The following is a 23,220-nucleotide window of genomic DNA, read 5'->3' on the forward strand; positions in this document are numbered from 1 at the left end:
TCTTGTCATCATGTTGGGTAAACAAAAACATTGGTGGAAAAATATCTAATTCCCTCCATTCCATTGTGGAGTTTTATCTCCCGTATGCAGTTGTCAGACTGTGCCTCTTAAATAGGCTTCTGATAAGTTCACGTGCACACATCCACATGAAACACGTCCCGCCTCATCATTTTTTCGGCTGGGTTGCTCTCTTCTCATCGCATACTCAGTCGGCCCAAGAATAATCAAGTGGGCAGACGCCTAGTTGGCTGTCGCCTTCCCTCACCATGCCGTCTTACTCGTGCCTCATCAAGAATGTGGACACCACTCGTTCTCCCTTTGACATTCGCAATTGGTTTCGCAGCTACGGAGTCGCAGCTCAAGTGGTTCTCCGCCTCCAAGATGCTTCATCTGGTCAACCCTCCCCCGACATTGTGGTCTTCTTTCGTTATCCGGAGGCCTACATTGAGAGAGGTGCATACCTCTTTGATGATCTCTATGAAGCGGTCCCTACCCCTGAACATATTTTACAACAACTGGCCTCCGATCCTGACTTCCCTATCACAGTCACGTCCTCCTTCATCGCTCCACTTACTACTACCATCACTACTTCCGTCCATCATTCCACGCCTACTATTAATACTACTACCACCACGGTCACCACTTCTGTCCATCTTTCCCCGTCTTCTTCTACCTCCACTATTACGTATAGTCATCCTTCTCCTGCCATGTCTAGCCCCGCAACCTCCCTATCTACCACTCTAACCAGTCCCCAGCAGCCCCCAACCGACCTCATTGATGCCATCGTTGCAGCTCCGTCAATTTCCCATGGCAATGAAGACGCCTCCACTCCAGCTCGCCAACTGTTTCAATTTCTGAGCTGTGTCATCCGTGGGATTGACCCTGCCGTCACCGAACGGGATCTACTGCAAGAACTGCAACTGGCGGGTGTCCCAGCCCGCCGGGCATTTCGCATCTTTAACAACGATGGCCCAACTTTCATGATTCGCCTCCAACTTTCATCCGCTGCCGACGTAGACCATCTCATCACTACCGGCGTCCGTTTTCGCAGGCGAACATACAGAGTGGAGCCTTCTCGCTCCCCAACTCGTATCAACCTCCCTCCACCTCTTACCCCTTCGCACACCCCACCGCCGGCCTCGCCATCCAACCCACCGCCGGCCTCGCCATCCAACCCACCGCCGCCAGCCGTTAATTCCCCTGTTTCACAACCAAACTTCATCCTATTGCCCCTCCTGACATTAGATCTTCTTCGCCTCCTAGCCACTTCGATCACTAATATTACCACCACCCTCTATTACCTTCTCTCACAATCCTACCTCCCGCCTTCCTCCAACTACATACCGCACCCTCCCATTATACCAACACCTTATATGTGAAGTGCTTATGTAAATCTGCGTAGCAACTTTTCTGGAATACGCGCCCGAGATACGTAACTCTACAATAAATTTCTAGTCCCCTCTCCCTCAGGTGTTTGTGGGGGTTTGCCTGTGCGGGGTGTTTTGCGGGTCTTCCCTGGGTCCCGGCTTGTTGTGATGCTGCCCTTGCGCCAATTTCACTGACTGCCATACATCTAATTTTGATATGCTCTATTGGTGGAACTAATTCCCTCCATGGGAACTTAGAATTTCCATTCGGAATTGCTAGGTGGGCATTAATTCCATTGTGGAGTTTTATCTCCCATATGCAGTTATCAGACTGTGCCTCTTAAATAGGCTTCTGATAAGTTCACCTGCATACACCCCAGCGTCAGTGGGTAGGGTCTGACACATCCCACTCTGATGAGTCTAGTGTCAGACCAAAGACAAAACGCTGGTTAATAGAGCAAATGCCTGAAAAGCCATACATCTAATTTTTGATCTAATCATTGTACATGGAAGGAGATTATTTTGTGTTTTCAGGGGGAAGGCTGTCCCAGTGGAGATATGTTTTTAAGCTTCTCTCCACCACATTTTGGCCTGGCTAATTTGCCATTGAAATCTGTATTGCTTTGGCATTTTATTCCTTCTTGTTTTCCTTTTATTTCCTGTGCGACTTAGGTCGCTAAATGTAATTGCATCTTCTCTGCCTGCGGGGTTATATTCCATCATTCATATACAATGTATTTCACTAATATTTCCTGTTATCTTCTGGTCTGCTGTCCTACCAGCCATGGAGCGAGTCTCACTATTGGGCTCGCTCGCCTTCCCACTATCTTTTGCTGTACATCAGCTTGGTGACGTATACTGAGTACATTGTCGGTCGCCATGAGTGTTGGAAGCTTGATGCGGTGGCTTCTCAGAAGGGCGTGGATTTATCTCAACATGCCAGGATAGCCTGTAAAGGATCAGGGCTAATTCCCTGATGTGTTTTTTAAAATCTTATATTCTTACCTGGAGTGGACGTCCGCTGTTTATTTTGCCTAATTTTATCTCTACGTATTTGTAAGTAGTCTACATCCCAGCTGATGTCATGCATTAGTTTCTATTCATGGACAAATGTAAGTTATCTACTTCAAGATATTATTATTTTCTTTTTCTCCTGGAGCTGGATTGCCTCGTCTCAAAATCTTAATTAAATTAGCACATATTATTCCACCCTACAAACATTATTCTGATAGATCTTCATTTCAAATGAACTTGGAAATTTCATAACGTGAAAGGTATTCGGCTTACTGACTGCAGTGTTTAAGCCTACTACAGGAGGAAGAAAACCTTTCCGGCGAGATGTTCTTGGCACTAAAAGATATTTCTATTTCGGATCAAAAGGGAGTTAAATATTGTGAAAATTATGTTAATGAAATTAGGAGTGAAATAATTCGATTATGTGAAGTCATCCATTAAAAGGATTGAGATCACGAGATTATCTCCGAGGATCGGAATCGTTTTTTTCTTTAAATTTATCATTTCTGACTTTCTTTTCTTAAAGTAATTTTTCTTTTATGCTTTGGTAACGCTTACTATTGTTGTTCTCTCCATGACAACCGTTGCCCAAGGAAACTATTGGTTTGGATTATTGAAAAGAAATGATTATGATTGAGAATTAATTAATTTGTGATGAGCATGCCATTAAGTTGGGAGCTGTTGGCTCTTATTTCTTCACCTCAATTAATTTATGATTTGATTGTAGAGTTTTTCCTGGTGGTTTGAGCTGCATTTTTCTTACATGCTGAATTGATTTTATGTGTGCACGATCTTTTATGATTAGAGCTGCTTGCTCTGATAATTCATGACTGATTTCTAATTTTTGGTGGGCGCGTTCCCATCCTTAGTGCTATCTCTTTTTTCCATTTCGAAGCGTGGTGAAATATTGGGGTCGTTTTCAGACCTGTTTTATGTCTATCTATCTTTGTGAGCGCCTTTGGTTTTGGATATGCTTTCAGTGCACGTTAATTAATTTTCCTGTTGTGCCTATTGTGATCTGGTTCATAGGAGGATCTCATGGCCTAGCCTTAGCATATTTTCACCTAATGTACAAAATAATTCCTGGAGAAAGGATGCATTTAATTATTAGTACGCAATAAATTTTTTGCAAGATTAAGGTAATTGCTTGAGCCCTTAAGGCAGACAGTAAAGTTAATCCATGGACACTTTCTTGACAACTAATTATCTTGTAATTTAATCTTGCTTTAAGTATACCTATTCATTAATTTGGTTTAATTTAGAGGGCATCCCTCGACTCTAGGTATACATTTGTTCTCAATTCAGAATTTAGATAAGTAATCAATTATCATATTAATTAGTTATCTCAATTCAGTATTTACTTAATTAATCAATTTATCATTTTAATTAGTTAATCTGATTATTTTTTGTGAAGATCACCTTATCGATTTTAAGGGGGTTTTGTTTTTCTATCGTATGTAACTTTCTCTCAAGACAGTAATTAAATAATTTAGTTTTTTTCCTAAAAACTTGCAGTGTTTTTCTTTCATGATTTCTGATATTTCCTACCATGCAAATCTTTTGGTTCGATCCGAGTTGCCTCTGGTTTATGTCCTGTTACTGAACTATTCGGTGAGTATTTGCTGTTTTCCTTTTTTAAGTTTAAAAAAAAAATTTATATTTGCTCTCTCTTCCTCATTGTTTACTTGTACCAGTAATTGCCAGTAAGATTGGTATACTGTACCTGTAACATAATCCAGCATGTGTACAGTAGGCCTACATTTATTTTCTTGTAGAAACTGACCAAACAGCGAAACACAAATGGTGTACTGTCTGGCTGTGTGGCTCAGACTGTAGAGCACTGGCTTTCTGAGCCCAAGTTGGGATATTAGGTATTTGAAGGTGCTCAAATACATCACCCATGTTTCAGCAGATTTACTTGCCCCTAAAGGAACTCCAGCGGGACAATACTCTGATACCTCCGTTTCTCCGAAAACTGTATAGAATATTTGGTATGACAAGAAACCAATAATACCATTTACTATTGAGTGATATCATACAGAGCACAGAACCCAGTATTTTGAAAATAAGTATGTACAGAATAACAATAACAGAAGATGCTTGCTGTCCAACGCCACATCTAAAATGTACCAGATTTCCTAGTCACCTCATACCCTCGGCCTATGGTACGGAGTAACATGAGGACTTTCGGTCTTACATCACCACTACTACTTAATGAGTTGGCTACGTGGTTCGTGGCATATAACTCTTAGCTTGCATTTGGGATATAGTTAGTTCGAATCCCACTGTCAAAAGTCCTAATATATGGTTCTCTGTGGTTCCCATTTTCATATCAGACAAATGCGGGGGCTACTGTACCTTAATTAAGGTCACTGCCACTTCATTCCCAGTCCTAGCCTTGTTCTACCCCATAGTAGCCATAAGACGTTTCTGAGTGGGTGCAACATAAGGCAAATAAAAAGTATGGTACTGCCACTGCATTGGTTAAAGTGACAAATGACATGCAACTAGCAATAGATAAAGGATAAATGACTATACTTGTTCTCTTGGACTTAAGCAAAGCCTTCGACTGTGTAGATAGAGACATATTACTCGCTAAACTTAAGGCGCTGAGATTTTCTTACAGCACTTTAACCTGGGTACAGTCCTATCATAGTGATTGTCAGCAGCATGTATCAGTGGGAAACGATACATCTTTGTGGCAAACCACTAAGTTAGGTGTGGCTCAGGGAGGAGTATTGTCACCACTTCTGTTCTCATTGTACATGAATGACTTATCTGAGACACTGACCAATTGTAAATATCACCTGTATGCAGATGGTATTCAATTATATATTCACACAAAGCCTAATGACTTAAACAATTCAATCACTAAGTTAAACGAAGACCTAGCAAATGTTAATGACTGAACTAGCAGACATGGCCTGAAAGTGAACCCATCAAAATCACAGGCCATCATAATTGGCACGTATAAATCTCATGCTAAAATACAAAACACATCTATACCCAGTGTTATGCTCAGTGGAATACCAGTAACATTTAGCGATCATGTAAAGAACCTTGGAGTAGTATTCGATAAATATTTAAGTTGGTCGGAACATGTCAAAAAATTTGTCAAAGAGTATTCTACTCATTACATTCTGCAAAAAGGATGAGGGACTTCCAAGAAACACAAGAAAATTATTAGTACAGAGTCTGATAATTCCAATATTTGACTACGGAGATGTAGTTTATAATAGTATGAGCAAAACACTTTCATGTCGACTACAGCGAGCCTACAATGCTTCTGCTCGATTCATATTAAATATCCCAATCCAAACTCACATTAGCCCTCTCCTCTCTCAGCTGTCATGGTTAAGATTGACTGAACGATGTAAATACCACATTGTTTCCCTTCTCCACAGCATTCTGCAAACAAGCAAACCAGACTATCTTAGAACAGACTTTAAATACCTCTCCCCTTCCGATAGAGCTCCCTCAAGGTCATTCACACGTTCCCTCTTGTCCATTCCCATTCACCACAGCAACTCGTACAACAGCTCATTCATACCTGCTACCATGCGTTCCTGGAACTCAATCTCAGCTGAAATTAGAGGCATAGGCAATCCGAGGCTATTTAAAAGGAAATGTTTAATGTGGTACTCAAATATGTAAAAAGTAGATTTCACTAACATAAAAATTTAATAATTAGCTCTTAATTATCAATAAGGATACAAAATTATAGAGGTTAAGTAAATTAATTTTAGTGATTTTTTAGAAATAAATGTAAAAAAATGATTTTATGTACATTATTCTGTAAATTGTATAAAGCTGTTGTATAATATGGTTTGGCATAATAGCGGGCTTCATAGCCTGAGCCCCACCATATAAGAAAGGCAATAAACTAAACTAAACTACCAGAATCTTCGTCCAAAAAATGTGGAAGGGAATTTTTCAGGTAAATATGTGATTTAAGATCATTAACACCAGAAGGACTGTCCTCTTTTTAAACAATTATTTTAAATTGTTTATCGTACAACTTCTTGTTCTGATTTTTTTATTATTATTGCTTAATGTCCGGTTCCGGGGCTGAATGATCAGCATGCTGGCCTTCGGTTCAAAGGCCTCGGATTCCATCAGGTTGAGTAATTATATTTTCTTTTTTTTTTTAATTTACAATTTGCTTTCTGTCGTACCGACACAGATAGGTCTTACGGCGATCATGGGTCAGGAAAGGGCTAGGAGAAGAACGGAATAATCGTGGCCTTGATTAAGGTACAGGCCCGTCATTTACCTGGTGTGAAAATGGGAAACCACGGTAAACCATCTTTAGGGCTGCCAACAGTGGGCTTCGAACCCACTATCTCCTGAATGCAAGTTAACAGTGGATTTTAACTGGGTAGTCGACAGTTAATTCCTCTGGATCGGGGACTGGATAGCCATCTTCATCCACACACAATAGAACATACTACAAACCACCACAGAGGCACTCCACCTAGGGCTGACGTCAGGAAGGGCATCCATCCATAAAATGGGGCTGAATCCATACTAAACACCAAATCCAGTGAACTGGGAAGATACTGCAAATTATTATTATTATTATTATTATTATTATTATTATTATTATTATTATTATTATTATTATTATTATTATTATTATTATTGTTACGGGGTTTTGGTGGATCAGCAGAGGTGAAAGACTGTGCGGGCTGGAATGGGTCTAACTACAAGTTCGAAAGATGAATTAAAATTTCAACAAAGGTTATATTTTCAAAACTTAACAATGGTGACATAGAATTTGAAAACTTAACAAGTCAACAACAAGCCACAATCAGGTACAAAGAAATTACAAGTGTTAGGGGATTATTACAAGGTCTGGGCTTTGAGCCCCACAATCACAGTCCTTGAGCTATTAGCCCAACTTTACCAAGATACAAAATTGAACAAAGGGGCAGAAAACCCCATCATGCCAAGGAGCACTTGCTCCTAATTACAATGTTAAGCCTCCTAGTGGCACACAGAGATCCAATTTCGGAAAGAGCAGACCCGCTCTCAAAATTCAAGCCTATCAGGAGGCCATAAGCAGACTTCACACTAACTGCCCTCAAGGCACACACATATAATGGTACAGGGGAACCTCGTACCCAATCTACTGGGCCTTCGCAGGAAGGAAAACAAAACGGGTTAAGTAAATGGCCCAAAATACAAAATTGAATGGAGGCGATTACTTGCACTCCTACACCAAGTTTTGTCTTAAAACCTATGTGGCGCTAGGCCGATAATACAGGGGCTAATCCCAAGCTAGGGAGGTGACCCATATGAGAAAACTTTAAGAAAGAGAAGAAACAGTAATGAAAACATAGTCACCTCAATTTCAAAATGAAGGGGAGCTCGAGAGGGTACAGCACTCTCTATCCCCGCTTTACAGTAAAAGATATTTGTAGTTTTTACATAGGCTGAAAGGAATTTACATTTTAAAGAGATGGGTTACATATTAAAGGTTTCGAACCCTCCCCGAGAGTTAAACTGCTGAGCTAGCATGAAATAAAGATGTTAAAAGGCCTTTACCTTGTTGAAGATCTGCTGTCTGAAGAACGAGAAGCTTCCCGCCCCCTGCTACACATTCACACACAGAATTAGATGTTATACTAGTGGCACCGAGACAAGAAAATCAGCAGTTTTTATACCCTCGTGGAAAATTCGAGACCTTTCAGGAATGAGTAGACACACCCCCCAATTTTATTGGTAGACAAATAATTACACATGGAAATTCGAAGAAGAAAGCAATGATTGGAGGAAAATTAATTACAGAAATTAGTGATTGGTTAAATTCAAAACAGGCAGAAGGAAAAGATTAATGTTGCCAACCCACAAACCACAGAACAAAATTTAGTAAAAACAAAACTTAGGAATACAAAATTTCTTCAGGAGAGTACATTCCATTACACCAGAGTGTATTACCATAGATTTTGGTAGAGACATCTGTTAGAGAATGTCCGCACTTCTTGATCCATGAAAAACAAAAGCAAATCAAAAACACTCAGTGACATCTTCTGATAAACCGTAGAATTAGTTCAGATGTTAAAGTTCCAAGTTTCTCCAGTAGAGAAGTTTCAATTGGTGCAAGATTTGAACTTGCGTCGTAGAGGTGTACCGCCCGGTACAATTATTATTATTATTATTATTATTATTATTATTAATCAAGTGATAGGTTATGAATCATTTATCCATGTTGATATGTTATCTTGTTCAAGGTTTTCTGTTGTATATTTTAGTTCTCGGCAAGTAGGACTAAATTTTTTTAATGACAATGTATTTTGATTTCTTTTGTAATTACTGGAAATCTGTTAATTTTCCATCTTTATACAACATGCAAGCCTATATCTTGTATTATTAATGCCCTTTTAAAAAGACATTATGCATCTTTGAATGCTTTCCTAATTAAGAAAACGCAGCGTTCAAGTAGATTCAAATATGGCGGTCCAATATCCACTCTATAGTCCTCTTTCTAGCTCGTTGGTTGCAGGTCACCTTATAAACACCAGAATTCAAAAATTTGTTTGATTTATCCTTAATACAATGGTGATTAAAGAGTAATCTGAAGTGTTGTTAGTTGTTCTGAAAGCTACACTACCGGTCAAAAGTTTTCGATCACCTATTACAACTATGCATTTGTGGTTAAAACAGAGATGTAGTTTTAAATAATCTATCATAATCCTGTTCTGATAATAAAACAAGCATAAACATGTAAAGACGAAATGACTCTGTTGTGTATTTGACCGGTTCTCCGCACGGAGGGTCACTGATGAGTAACCACAACAACACTGACATGTCTTTACCCAAGACGTGTCCACTCGAATAGGCCTCATTTCTTCAGCTGTCTGTGTAGCAAGCAGTTCACATTAGTTTTCAGTACACTGTGTGCAGCTAGCAGTGTGTTTGTGTATCTGATCAGGTGCATACCATATTACCTCCAAACGGGATGGAAGCAGGAGATTGGAACTGAAAAACATGCTGTAGTTGTAGCTCTGCATCACAAAGGGTATTCTAGTAGGACAATAGCAACAAAAGTTGGCGTAGTCCAATCTACAGTGGTGTATACATTGCAGCGGTTCAAGCAAACTGGTGCCAATGCAAGTGTTTCGCGATCTGGAAGACCCCGTGTAACATCATACAGGGGAGATCAGTTCATATATGTACAGAGTAAACGTCAGAGGACTCGTACGGCACCTGAAATTCGCGAGGAAGTCAATAATATGTGAGCTGCTCCAATCTCCGTCTCAACAGTGCAACGCCATTTTCGTGAACGAGATTTAAAAGAGTGCGTAGTGGCCAAAAAACCTTTATTACAGACACAAAATAAAGCGAAAAGAATGCAATGAGCACAGCAACATAAAAACTGGAGCGTGCAGCAATGGTCAAGGTGTTATTCACGGATGAATCAAAGTTTGAAGTATTTGGGAGCCATCGTCGAATGTTTGTTCATCGACTTCATGGAGAACGTATGAAGAGTCAGTGTGTGACACCTACGGTGAAGCATGGTGGAGGGTCGGTTATGGTGTGGGGATGTTTTGCGGGTGATAAAGTCGGTGATCTAGTGCGAACTAATGAAACATTAAAGAAGGAAGGATATCACAGGATACTGATCAACAATGCAGTTCGATCTGGCAAGAGACTTATTGGTCGTGGGTTTGTTCTGCAGCAGGGCAATGACCCCAAACATTCTTCTAAATTGTGTAGAGGGTATGTCAATAGGAACGAGAAATGTGGAGAACTGAAAAAATATGATTTGGCCAAGTCAGTCACCAGACTTAAATCCCATTGAACTGTTATGGGATGAACTTGACAGGGACATTTGAAAACTGAGGTCAACTAATGTTGAAGAGCTATGGAATAATTTACAGAGCTGTTGGACTGCAATATCTACATAAACACTACAAAATCTTATTTCCAGAATGCCAAGAGTTTGTGCAGCTGTTCGGAGGGCAAAGGGTGGATACTTTGAAGAGGCTAAAATATAAACCATATTGTATTCTACTTAATGATATAGAGAGAAAATATATATTTTGTTGGTCTATTTAGTTTTTACGATGTGTTTGTACATTGAAATAAAGTATCTAGTTTTGTGCATAGGTGATCGAAAACTTTTGACCGGTAGTGTATGTTAACTTTGTGTTTTTTGAAAACATTTGTTACTTGGAAAATGTTTTCATTAATTAATGTGAACACAAGATATTTGCTTTTTCCTGTTTTTTACCTCCTCTGGTCAGGGTACAAGGTGGTTTATTTGCGACTTAATTAATAATTTTCTCAATGAACTTATTATATCCATTGTCCAGAGCTATGTAATTAATGATATTCAATTCTTTTTTTAAGGTCTTTATTGGATAGAGAGATATTATAAGCTCTGTAGACCATACTAAAGAAAGCTGCCCTTTTGTGTGATCCAGGGTGATCAGAATCTTTTCTTATAGTGTTGAGGGTGTGAGTCGGTTTTCTGCAGATAGCATAAGAAAAAGTGTTTGGATTTCTAGTTATAGTAACATCTAAAAAAGGCAATGACTTATTGTTTTCCTTTTCCATAGTAAACTGGATTGAGTTATCTATCTGATTAAGTTGGTCTAGAATAGTTTTAACATTGGATTAATTATAGTTTAAAACTGCAAATATGTCATCCACATACCAAGTCCATAGGGTGATGCTTGCGGTTTTATTGTTGATTTTAAGCTTTTCCAAATTATCCAAATAAATCTCTGCAATAATATCTGAAGCAGGTGCCCCGATGGGGAGTCATTCTTGTTGGTAAATTGTGTTGTTAAATTCAAAGAAATTATTTACAAGGACAAATTTCAATAGGTTTAAAAATTCTTTGATCTCTGGTTTATTGAGTACTGTGTTTATTCAAATTTTTGTTATTTATATTGATAGTTTTATTTTCTGGGATGTTCAGATACTTTTTTATGATATCAAATGAACATATCCTGTGTTGCGGTTGAACGCTAAAGTCTTTAAAGATTCTAGAAAATTCTACTGAGATTTTTACTGTTTTCTTGGACTCAAATATATAATTGTCCCAAGTTTCCTGAGCTGTCAGAGAAAACCAAACAATTTTTCTCAGACAGCTCATTCAGAACAGTCAACAGGGATTCAACATTTAAGGTCCCAAAGAAAGGAAAATCTTAAAGAATTTCTCCTTTTTGTTAAATTAACAAGTTAATAAAATGTACAATATGAATCAGAGCATACCAATAGTCAGGGCGCTCCCTAAACTTCACAAGGAAGGTACCCCCATTAGACCCATTGTAAACTTTAAGCCATGTTCTCCATACAAAGCCTCTAAATTTATTCATAACTTTCTGAAACATTATAACTTGAGTCCAATAAATGTGTAAAAAACTCAGTAGATTTTTGTAGAATCTCTAAAGACTTAATCCTTCAAACTCAACCGCACCATATCATTTTATGGTACGTTTGCCTTTTCTGAAGTCTTTACATTCCTAGCAAACTCTTGTATCTCTGAACTATTACTCTTTCCCATCATGTGTTGTTACCACTATGTGATCTTTCCTTATTCCGGTAGATGACATATCATACGTTAACATAGGTCAAAGCATTTCTTTTCTGCCCTGTCTTGTTGGATTATTCTTTCTTGTTGTTAGGGTGGGGAGTTTTGACTTGAGAAGGATTGGATTTCCAAGTCGCCTTTGTGGCATATAAAAGATATTTTAACAGATTCAAGATGTCTGTACACATCTCGGCCTTTCGAGAATGTGAATTGCTTATATAATTGAGGTATTTATTTTTCTTTAATATTCTCTTGGTTTTATTATTGCTCCGTTCTGTGCTCACCATGGTTGGGTTAGAAAGGCTTCCCTCATTACGTGTTTTTCTAATTTATTTGTGTGTTAACTTTAATTTCCCTTTACCAATCCACTATGTTTATTTTGAGAACAGAAGGTGACACGGATTAATGTGTGTGTGTATGAGATTGTTTGCTGTGTGTGGCCAAGACCTTTACTCATGTTGCTTTATTAACATTCCGCTTGAGCTCATGTTGTATTATTTTATTGCGTGTTCTGTATAATTCATGTCCACTTCATAGACCTGATATGAATTCAAGCTAACTACGTGATTTGCCTGTTTCTGTGTGTTTTGGTGTTGGAGACACTCCGTCTCTTTAGATGGACCACTTTCTGGTTCATATTGTCTGAGCTCGAGAGCGGTTGTTTAGTTTGTTATGTGCTGTGTATTGACGTTCTTATACATCCCTTTATTTCTGCGACCTAACCCCTTGGTCTCTGTGTGAGCGTGGGTGGTTCTGACGCTTGATTCGTGATACCTTTTGTGCCTAATTTACTTATTTATTGCTCGTTTCACATTGCCGTCATTGGCTTTCTTTACCTATTTTCTAATTTAATATGTTTTATTCTTTGCGGGTTGCCTTTCCATATTTTTTTGTTGTTTGGCATGAAACCATGGTAACTTCCTCTTTTCTCTTTGCATTTATTTTATGAGCTAGGTGCACCCTTCCCTCTTCTCCCGTTTTAAGCTCTTTTACTTAATGATATTGTATTCTCGGGGGACGGATTTTTATTGTTGGGAGTTTTGATGTCTTATCTGAGGAATTGAAAGGGAGAATGTTATGATTAGGTGCTGTTACTCCCTAAACTTATGACTGTTTAGACCCAATGTGCTACAAAGAAATGTTTTGTACCCACCTGAATTCATATTCTTCAATTAATTAATATAGATGCCAAGTCCTTATACCAAACTTTTCGTCACATCTTTTATGAAGGTAAGCGTGTGTGAAGTTGCTATAATCAATGAATATTGTGTATTTTGATTATGGGCCACGTATTATTAATATTATCTATTTGATTTTTGGCCCCCTTATTTTGCCTACGCAACATATTTTTTTTACTTTCTCTCCTTAATAAATTTAAGTTCTTGCACTTATTACTGTTATATTTTTATTTCTTTGCGTCTCTTATATGTCTGTTATCTGTAAGAGGCCCAGGTCCAGTTCCTGGCAGTTTTTTGCTAGTTTTGACCAAATCCACTGCACTTGGTCTTCGTTGTGTTCTTAGTTTCAGTTCAAAACGCAACACAGGATATGTTCATTTGACATCATAAACATATATCCGAACATCCCAGTAAATAAAATTATCAATATAATAAAGAACAATTTGAAAAAGCACAGTAAACTTCGTAAACCAGAGATCAAAGAATGTTTAAACCTTTTGAAATTTATCCTTCCAAATAATTTCTTCAATTTAATAACACCATTTACCAACCTGCTTCAGGCATTATTGCAGAGGTTTATTTAGATAACTTGGAAAAGCTTAAAGTCAACAATAAAATTGCAGGCATCGTTCTACAGACTTGGTATGTGGACAACATATTTGCAATTTAAACTATAATTTATCCAATGTTCAAACTAATCTACACTAAATCATAAAATTAACTCAATCCAGTTTACTATGGAAAAAGAAAACATTAAGTCATTGAACTTTTTAGATATTGCTATAACTAGAAATCTGAACACTTTCACTTATGCTGCCTACAGAAAACCGACTCACACCCTCAAGACTATAAGAAAATATTCTGATCACCCTGGATCACAGAAAAGGGCAGCTTTCTTTAGTATTGTCTACAGAGTTTATAATATTCCTCTAACTGATAAAGACCTTAAAAATAATTGAATATCATTAATTATATAGCTCTGAACAATGGATATAAGAACATCATTGAGAAAATTGTAAATAAAGTCACAAATAAATGGCATTCCATCCTAACCAGAGAAGGTAAAAAAGAGGAAAAAAACAAATATGTCTTGGTCACATTTAATACTGAAAACATTTTCCAACAACGAACGTTTTCAAAAAAACATAAAGTCAACATAGCCTTCAGAACAACTAATAACACTTCCAAATAACTGTATAATCACTGTTGTATAAAGGACAAATCAAACAAATTTTTCAATTCTGGTGTTTATAAGTAGAACTGCAACCAATGCCAAGCATCTTATGTGGGACAAACCGGCCGCAATTTTTGTGTTCATTGCCAGGAACATGTTAAAGCTACATAACACAACAAATTCTCAGCCTTTGTTGACAATATTTCAGATTTCCAACATTCTTTTTCCTCAATACAAAAAACCAGGATAGGTTTCCCTTTGAATATATATGAGAATATCTTTACCAGTATAGACCGAAGACTGAACCCTACAGGCAATGTGAATGAGTTGTCTGAGGATGTTAATATTCTTACAGACATAATTAATAAGTTTTTAATTATTCTATGAATAATAAGATTCATCTGAATACCAATCCTTTCAATTTCATACACCCTCCTCGACCCCTGTCAAAGACCACTCCAGTTCTCCCAGCTCACAAACTCTCCTCTTCCCCGCCAACCCCTCTATCACTTTCACAAAGCACACAGTCAGTTGCAGCAGGCTCTTAACAACAGGACAAAGACGATTCGACTTAAATCCAGCGGGGATGTAAGTCGTTTCATTTTTCATTCCACCCCTTTTCACTTTCTTTTGTCCTCAACCAACATTCATACCACTTTTCATTCTTTACAGATATATTATTTTCTGAACCTCAACTTTTACTTGTCCGGCTTTCTTATGAGTTCACAAAAACATCCCACATAACATAAGCCAAGACTTAATATTTACATCTTCAAATACCATTGACTGCATTCTAATATCAACAACAAATCTGGTTCACTTCAAAGAAAAACTTACATCAATGCTGCATCATATGATCTTCAGAAGACATTTTCAACTGACATAATCTTGTCATTTTAACCTCAACACAGTTTTAGCTTAACGTTTTGCTCTATGATATATTTTGTTTTTGTTTTAAATCTCATTCATGTTTTAGCTGATGATGTCCAATATTCTAGAATGGATGAAACATGTGCTAATATAAATAAATTGAAGAAACTTGTGTAGGTGGAAACTTCGTGACTCACATACAAGCCTATTAAGTAACAATATAGAGATAGCATAAAGTTTATATTATGTAATATCATGACACTCCGGCACCTTAAATTTGAGATGCTTGCAACAAGTATTTTGACTCTCAGCATTGGTGATTTTGGACTTTTTGGAAGTCTAAAAAGCCACTCTATCCTGTCAAATGCGTTTTTGATCATTTTGAAGCCATTCAAGAAAGAAATAAGAGGACTTTCAGACTCTTACCTCATAGGAAATTAGGGTGCACTGCCTAGACCCAATAACAGGAAAGTCGCAATATCTTGAGTAATCGACTTTTGTAGAATAAATGGCCAATTGTTGTCCATTAAATGTTATCATGAAACCATTGGGATCCAGAAATGAAGAAGATGCCAAGATGTATACTGCAATGTATTCGAAGCGTCTCACATTATCAACACGCAGCATCAATTTAGTTCTATATTCAGTTAAGACTGAGTAAGATGGTTGTGCTGGGTTTTTGATGGTTGCAATTTGTTTTCTGATATATTCTGAAACAAACAACACAAAAGGTGATCAAAATGGGGATAGAATGGTCACAAATTATTATTATTATTATTATTATTATTATTATTATTATTATTATTATTATTATTATTATTATTATTATTATTATTATCATCATCATCATCATCATCATTATTATAGCTGCCATATAACGGAGAGCAGCTTTACATATTGCATGTGCATACGGCACGGTTTCCAAACCTGCAATCCTCACGGTGGCAGCAATAGCCCCAATAGACCTATTTGCATTGGAGCGACAAGAAATCTGGTGTACCCAAGGAGAGCTGGGAAAGAAATGTACAAAGAAGCGTGCCTTCAGTCAACAGATGAGGCGATGGCAACTCAGATGGGAAAGTGACCCTCGGGGTAAATGGACCAAGCGACTGATACCAAGCTTGGATATCTGGCTTGAAAGGGTCCATGCTGAAGTGAACTATTACCTCATGCAGCTTCTAACAGGACATGAATATTTTCGGAAATTCCTGCATAGAGTGGGCAGAGCGAGTGATGCAGCATGCATATGATGACATCAATGACGTATTTCACACCTTCTTTGTGTGCAGCCATTGGACGATACAGAAAAGATGTGTGGAAACTGAACTAGGAGAATTGACAACAGATAATATTATTTCTTCTATGCTACGAAACCAGGAATCCTGGGATCATGTGACAGTGTATGTGGAGAATATCCTTCATCAGAAGAAGGATTTGGAAGCATACAAATGTTTGTAAAGGAGAAATGAAGAAAGAAGAAGTTTGAAAGACAAAGCACGATATCACCCTGAAGTAATGCGAGAGCGGTTCCGGGATGATGGTTCACATAGTGGGAAAAGGTGTGTGGTTTTTAGTGGGTAAGAATCCCACACACTTGTGGAGTGCAGACAAGTGTCTTTTGAAGATTTAAAAAAAAATATTATTATTATTATTATTATTATTATTATTATTATTATTATTATTATTATTATTATTATTATTATTATTATTATTATTACAATGTCTATAAAATTAGGTTTCATACATTCAAATCTTAGTGTAATGAAATCATGTGCTCACATTTGGGCTTGAAAATCCGGAAGTGAAGATCCAATCCGGTTTGAAATGTGAGACATGGAAGAAAATAAAGTGAAAGGGTAGAAATTGACTTACGTAGTGAACATTGAAAACAGGAAAAATAATTGGAAGAATTGCTGTACTGTGGTTTCTTATAAAAGAATCTGATCTTTTTCTTAACATACTTTCCACAGAGTTTTCTTGCAACAATATCTTGCCATCATTTTGTTAGGACATCAGATCACCTACCTTCATTAATTCATTCAACAGAACGTAAAAGATAACCATCCATAACGATCCATCATCACTGGTGACAAAACAGGACATACTCGCAAATTCAGTACATTTGATGGCAGCGCAAAACAGTAACACTCTAACAATGTTATAATGAACTTTTTTTGAAAAGTCTAGCAAACACAAACCAGGCCTACGAGATTAAACACTGGGTAGGTAGTAACTTCCACATCATCACTGGTGACAAAACAGGACATACTCGCAAATTCAGTACATTTGATGGCAGCGCAAAACAGTAACACTCTAACAATGTTATAATGAACTTTTTTTGAAAAGTTTAGCAAACACAAACCAGGCCTACGAGATTAAACACTGGGTAGGTAGTAACTTCCACTGTCCTTGCTCTTTTCTTTGGAATACATACATACATTACATATGTCTTCATTATAAACTATTTTGCCTCTCAGCATTCAGTCTACAAGCCTCTGTGAATATACTACATGCTGCCACAATCCTCTATTTGTAATAATAATAATGTTATTTGCTTTACATCCCACTAACTACTCTTTTACGGTTTTCAGAGACGCCAAGGTGCCAGAATTTAGTCCCACAGGAGTTATTTTAAGTGCCAGTAAATCTACCGACATGAGGCTGTCGTATTTGAGCACCTTCAAATACCACCGGACTGAGCCAGGATCGAACCTACCAAGTTGGGGTCAGAAGGCCAGCGCCTTAACCGTCTGAGCCACTCAGCTCGGTACCTCTATTTGTAACTGGCTTTGTGGCCTCATTTAGTTCCATACCTCTTATTTTTAAATATTTAGAAACTGAATCTAACCATCATTGTCTCGGTCTCCCTCTACTTCTCTTACCCTTCATGAGTGGGTCTGCTATTCTCCTAGGTAATTTATCCTCCTCCATTCACGTTACATGATGCCACTTCCAAATCCAATTTATGCATACAGATTCAGCAGTCAAGTTCATTCCTAACTTAGCCTTTATCTCCCCATTCTGAGTACCCTCCTACCAGAAGGGTAGGAATCTGTTTGTACCAGTGATCATTCTCACTTTCATGTCTGCTCCTTCCAACATATGAACAGGACATCCTGAGTCCACCCAGCTTTCACAGACTGGTGTACAGATGGTTTTGACTGGGAACTGAATCCTTTCTTACAGAATACTTTTGCTCACAACAGCAATCTCATTACATTAGCTTTGCTGCACCTTGAATCAATCTCACTATACTACCATGATGGGAGAATACACATCCCAAATACTTGAAATCGTCTATCTGCTCCAGCTTTATATTCTCACCCTGACATTCACTTCTCTTAGGTTTCTTACCTACTGACATCACTTTATAGTCTTGGAGAAGTTAATTTTCCTATCATACTCACTGCAGGTATTTTCAAGTTGCAAGGTATTAAGCTGCAGGCTTTCAGAAAAATTATTAAGGTCAAGTTGCTGGCTTAAGTCAAACTGCTTGCTTTATTTCCACCTAACTGAATCCCTCCCTACCACTTTATGCCTTTCAGTAGACAATGCATGCAAACTATAAGCAATAAAGGTGAAAGATTACAGCCTTGTCTAACCCCTGCAAGTACCTTGAACCAAAAACTCATTCTACCATTGATTCTTGCTGCAGCCCAACTGTCAACATAAATGCCTTTGATTGCTTTTGATCATCTACCCTTAACCCCATAATCCCCCAATATGGCTAACATCTTTTCCCTTGGTAGTCTGTCATCTGTCTTCTCTAGATCTACAAAACATAAATATAACTGCCTATTTCTCTCATAGCACTTTTCAGTTACCTGGTGCATACGGAAAATCTGACCCTGAGAGTCTCTCTGTGGTTTGAAACCACACAGGTTTTCATCCAATTACTCTCAACTACTGATCGCACACTTCCTTCCAAAAGGCCAGTGAACACTTTGCCTGGTATACTGATCAATGAAATACCTCAGTAGTTGTTGCAATCCTTCCTGTTCCCTTGTTTTTTGATAGGTGTACTTACTGCTTTCATCTAATCAGAAGATACCTTACTAACATTCCAAGCTAATTTACTACTCATCTATGAAGCCAATTTATCCCTTCCTTCCCACTACATATCACCACCTCAGGTCTAATTTGATTTATTACAGCTGATTTATGAGAATGGAGTTTTTTTAACCATTCTCTCCTATTCCACAAATATAATTTCACAAACATCAATTTTCATTTCCTTTTTTCCTCCTCTCTATCTAAGATTCTTTATTACTCTCCGGAAAACTTTCCTTGTCGCTTGATCTAGTCTTTCCAGGTTATTAGCAAAATCCTTCCACAATTCCTTCTTGGATTCAACAATTATTTATTTCACTCTGTTTCATTCATCTACATACAATTCCCTGACTGCATCATTCCTTGTTTAGAGCAACGTCTGAGATCCCTTCCTTTTATGTTTACATGCTGACTCACTTCATCATTCCATCAAGATGTTTGCTTTTTCTCATCCGGCATTACATTACTGTTTCTACTTCTATATCTCTGTAAGCCACCCATTCCGTTTCTGTATCTTGAGCGTGCTTATTGTTTACTGTTTGGGACTTTTCTCTAATCTTGTCCATGTTCTTTTGTCTAATTTCCTCATCTTGGAGATTTTCTACTCTTATTCGTCACCAGATAGATAACACTTTCTCTATCCTAGTTCTAGAGGTACCTAGTTCACTACAGATCAGATAATGACCCAAATCATCAAAAAATCCCTAGAAAAGCTGCACATTCCTAACAGATTTCCTGAATTCAGAGTCAGTTATGATATATTCTATTATGGATCTGGTACCCCTACCCTGTCATGTGTAAACGTGTATAGCCTTTTGCTTGAAGAATGTGTTTGTACCTGCTAATCCTATACCAGCACAAAGTCCAGTAAATGCTTCACATTCCGACTAGCCTCCATATCTTCCCCACATTTACCCATCTCTTTTCATATCTGCCATTTCTATTTCCAGTTCTCACATTGAAATCGCCCATTAAAACTAATCTATCCTTGCAATTGACCCTGACTATGACGACACTCACTGCTTCATAAAATGTGTCAATTCATCCCCGTCTGCACCCTTACATGATGAGTAGACTGTGATAATTCTTGTCCTAGTTCGTCCAACAATTAATCTACCAACATCACTCACTTGCTTACATGCCTACCAGAAACTATGTTGTATGAAATATTATTCCTGATGAAGAGTCCTACTCCACACTTTTCTTTCTTCCATAAGCCTCATTAATATTGATAGCTCCCCATCAAATTCCATTTCGTTCACCAAGTTGTATCCAAGGAGTCCGTCCCCTGTCAAATGGAAGTGGGACTCTGTTACTCACATAGGTCCAAGTCTTGCTTAAAATGTTCTGAGCTCAGTAAATTTTGTGAAGCAGGATGCTACCCTAGTTACACATAGTCCAAGTACTGATTTTTCCTCTAACAGTTTAGGCATCACCAGTGGATTATACAGTCCTAGTTGCCTGAGCACAAGGAGGGCCATGACTCAGAATATGTCCAATATGCCCACTCCTATTCCATAACAACTGATATCCAAACTCTCAGGACCACTTAGTAGACCACTCAGCCTTTGCCCACCATTCACAAACTACAAAGTGACTACTACAGTAACCCACACCACCACCATGAACCTCTTTGGAAAACAAAGAAACAATTTTTTTTTTTTTTTTTTGAAAAATGAACACACATTATAAAAAAGAGGTTGGTAAATTTGTTAAATGGTATTTCAGTTAATGGAGAATTTACTGTATGACACTTGGCAGGTCCCAATAAAATCCGCATCTGGCTCCAAGGCTAAATGGTCCAAAGTGTCCCAGGTTCGATTTGTGGCAGAGTTGGAGATTTTAATTTTTATTCATTAATTTCCCTGGATGCCATTGCTGGTAGGTTGTAGTGTTTACAGCACACTATGTCTTCTGGTATGGGCTACAATAAATTTGTTACTTTCATTGACCTGTTTCAGTCTCATCCTTGACATTGACAATATGAAACCAACAAAGGTATGAGGGATGTTAGTAATACAATTCTTTATACAGCGAGTCCCTGTTATGAATGGTATGAAAATATTGCTCATGGGATCAGTTGGTGCATACATTTCAGTGGACTTAGCAGACTGATATGTAATAGCAACTTCTGGCCCAGTGAGGAAAGCAACAGGAAAATACCTCACCTCTTATTTACCTAGTATGCCTCTTCAGTGACATCTAGGCTATCTATGACAGCTGCTGGCAGAGCTATTGAGGATCAAACCAGGCCTTCGGGCTGAACACCCAACATACACATACAATTTCCCTGGATTAGGGGCTTGATGTTGCTGCCTTCAACATTAGAGGTGCTGGTGGTGATTATTGTTTTAAGAGGAAGTACAACTAGGCAACCATCCTCTATATAACACTAATCAGAGAGAAAAAATGGAAGGGGTCCGACACTTCGGAAAATGAAGGTATCGGCCAAAGGAAGACAAAGGCCACGAAGGGTGTGAAAATGAAAGACTCCCTAGCCCTCGCAAACCTAATAGAGTCGGGGCCGGAAAAGAACAAGAGTTGACCAAGAGAGGTCGGATAGGATAGATGAAAGTGAGGAGCCTGGAACAAGTAAGTAGAAGGAATGCCAGGACTCAGCTGAGGGCCCCGTGGTCGCCAACCCACGCTCCTAAGTTCAGAGCCCCTGAGGCCCCTTTCAATCGCCTCTTACGACAGGCAGGGGATACCGTGGGTGTTATTCTACCGCCCCTACCCACAGGGGGCTTCAACATTAGAATTCCCCTGAGATAGGCATCCTCTAGAAAGATAAGTACCAGACCTCTCCAGTGGCCATAAGTTATTATTATTGTTAGGTGTTATCCATGGAGTATAGGAGAAGAAACAACAGGGCCTAGGCACTGGGCAAAACCACACCAACAAAAGTTTAAATTTAGAATGTGTTTTTAAAATTATCTTTCCCTTCTACGCTCAGTAACAATATTTTTTTTAAACAATTTGCTTTACATCGCACTGATACAGATAGGCCTTTTGGTGATGATGGGATAGGAAAGGCCTTGGAGTGGAAAGGAGTGGCTGTGGCCTTAATTAAGGTACAGCTCCCAGCATTTGCCTGGTGTGAAAATAGGAAACCACGGAATACCATTTTCAGGGCTGCCAACAGTGGAGGTTCAAACCCACTATCTCCCGGTTGCAAGCTGACAGCTGCGTACCCCTAACCGCATGGTCAACTTGCCTGGTACCACAGTAACAGTTTAATAATATAATAAAATAGAACACAGACTATAGAAAGGATATTTACAATTTCATAACCTTAACAGGGGAGAGGAAGCTCCCATTTTATAACACATGACTTTTGAATCAAGAATATTACTGGTAAGTGAATGAGAGACTTGAGGACAGAACCTCTATTAAGAAGGCTATACTTTTAGAGAGGTGATTGAAACTTAACCTTTGTTTAAATACAATAGAGTCTCGTTAATCCGAACTAATTGCGACCGGAGTCTGTTCGGATTATGAAATTTTTGGATTAACCGGGAAATATTTTCTAATAATAATGTTATTGTTTTTACATCCCGCTAACTATTTTTATGGTTTCCGGAGACGCCTAGGTGCCAGGATTTTCTCCCGCAGGAGTTCTTTTACGTGCTAGTAAATCTACTTGCACGAGGCTGGCGTATTTGAGCACCTTCAAATACCACTGGACTGAGCCAGGATCGAACGTGCCAAGTTGGGGTCAGAAGGCCAGCTCCTAAAACATCTGAGGAAAATAGTTTCTACAATACAGTACAGCACACACTGTAATTTGAAATGTCCATTCTTTATCTGTTACATTAATAAAATAATGTATAAAATTACAGTAGGGAAGTTCAGAACCCATAGAGGAGAAAACGACAAATAAAATGACATTAGCGATTGGATGGAAGCTGTCATCAATTACAAACAGACCAAAAAATTGCAGCTATGGTGGAGAAAGAATCTGGAGTTGAAGAGGAACAGAGTGACGATGAAGAAGACCACAATGAACAACCAACATCACATTCA

The 23,220-nt window shown here is 38.3% G+C and overlaps 1 protein-coding gene across 2 annotated transcripts in view; it reads right to left on the reverse strand.

Annotated features, from left to right (window-relative positions):
* The window catches only part of LOC136873771 (uncharacterized), a 461,175-nt gene that overhangs the window by 209,651 nt on the left and 228,304 nt on the right, over window positions 1-23,220 (reverse strand). For both annotated transcript variants that reach the window (XM_068227563.1, XM_068227564.1), the window contains one exon: window positions 15,574-15,857. In XM_068227563.1, the coding sequence (XP_068083664.1) occupies window positions 15,574-15,857 (284 nt within the window). The remainder of the gene's footprint in view (window positions 1-15,573; window positions 15,858-23,220) is intronic.

The sequence above is a fragment of the Anabrus simplex genome, chromosome 5, assembly GCF_040414725.1.
Source record: "Anabrus simplex isolate iqAnaSimp1 chromosome 5, ASM4041472v1, whole genome shotgun sequence".
Classification (NCBI taxonomy): Eukaryota; Metazoa; Arthropoda; class Insecta; order Orthoptera; family Tettigoniidae; genus Anabrus; species Anabrus simplex.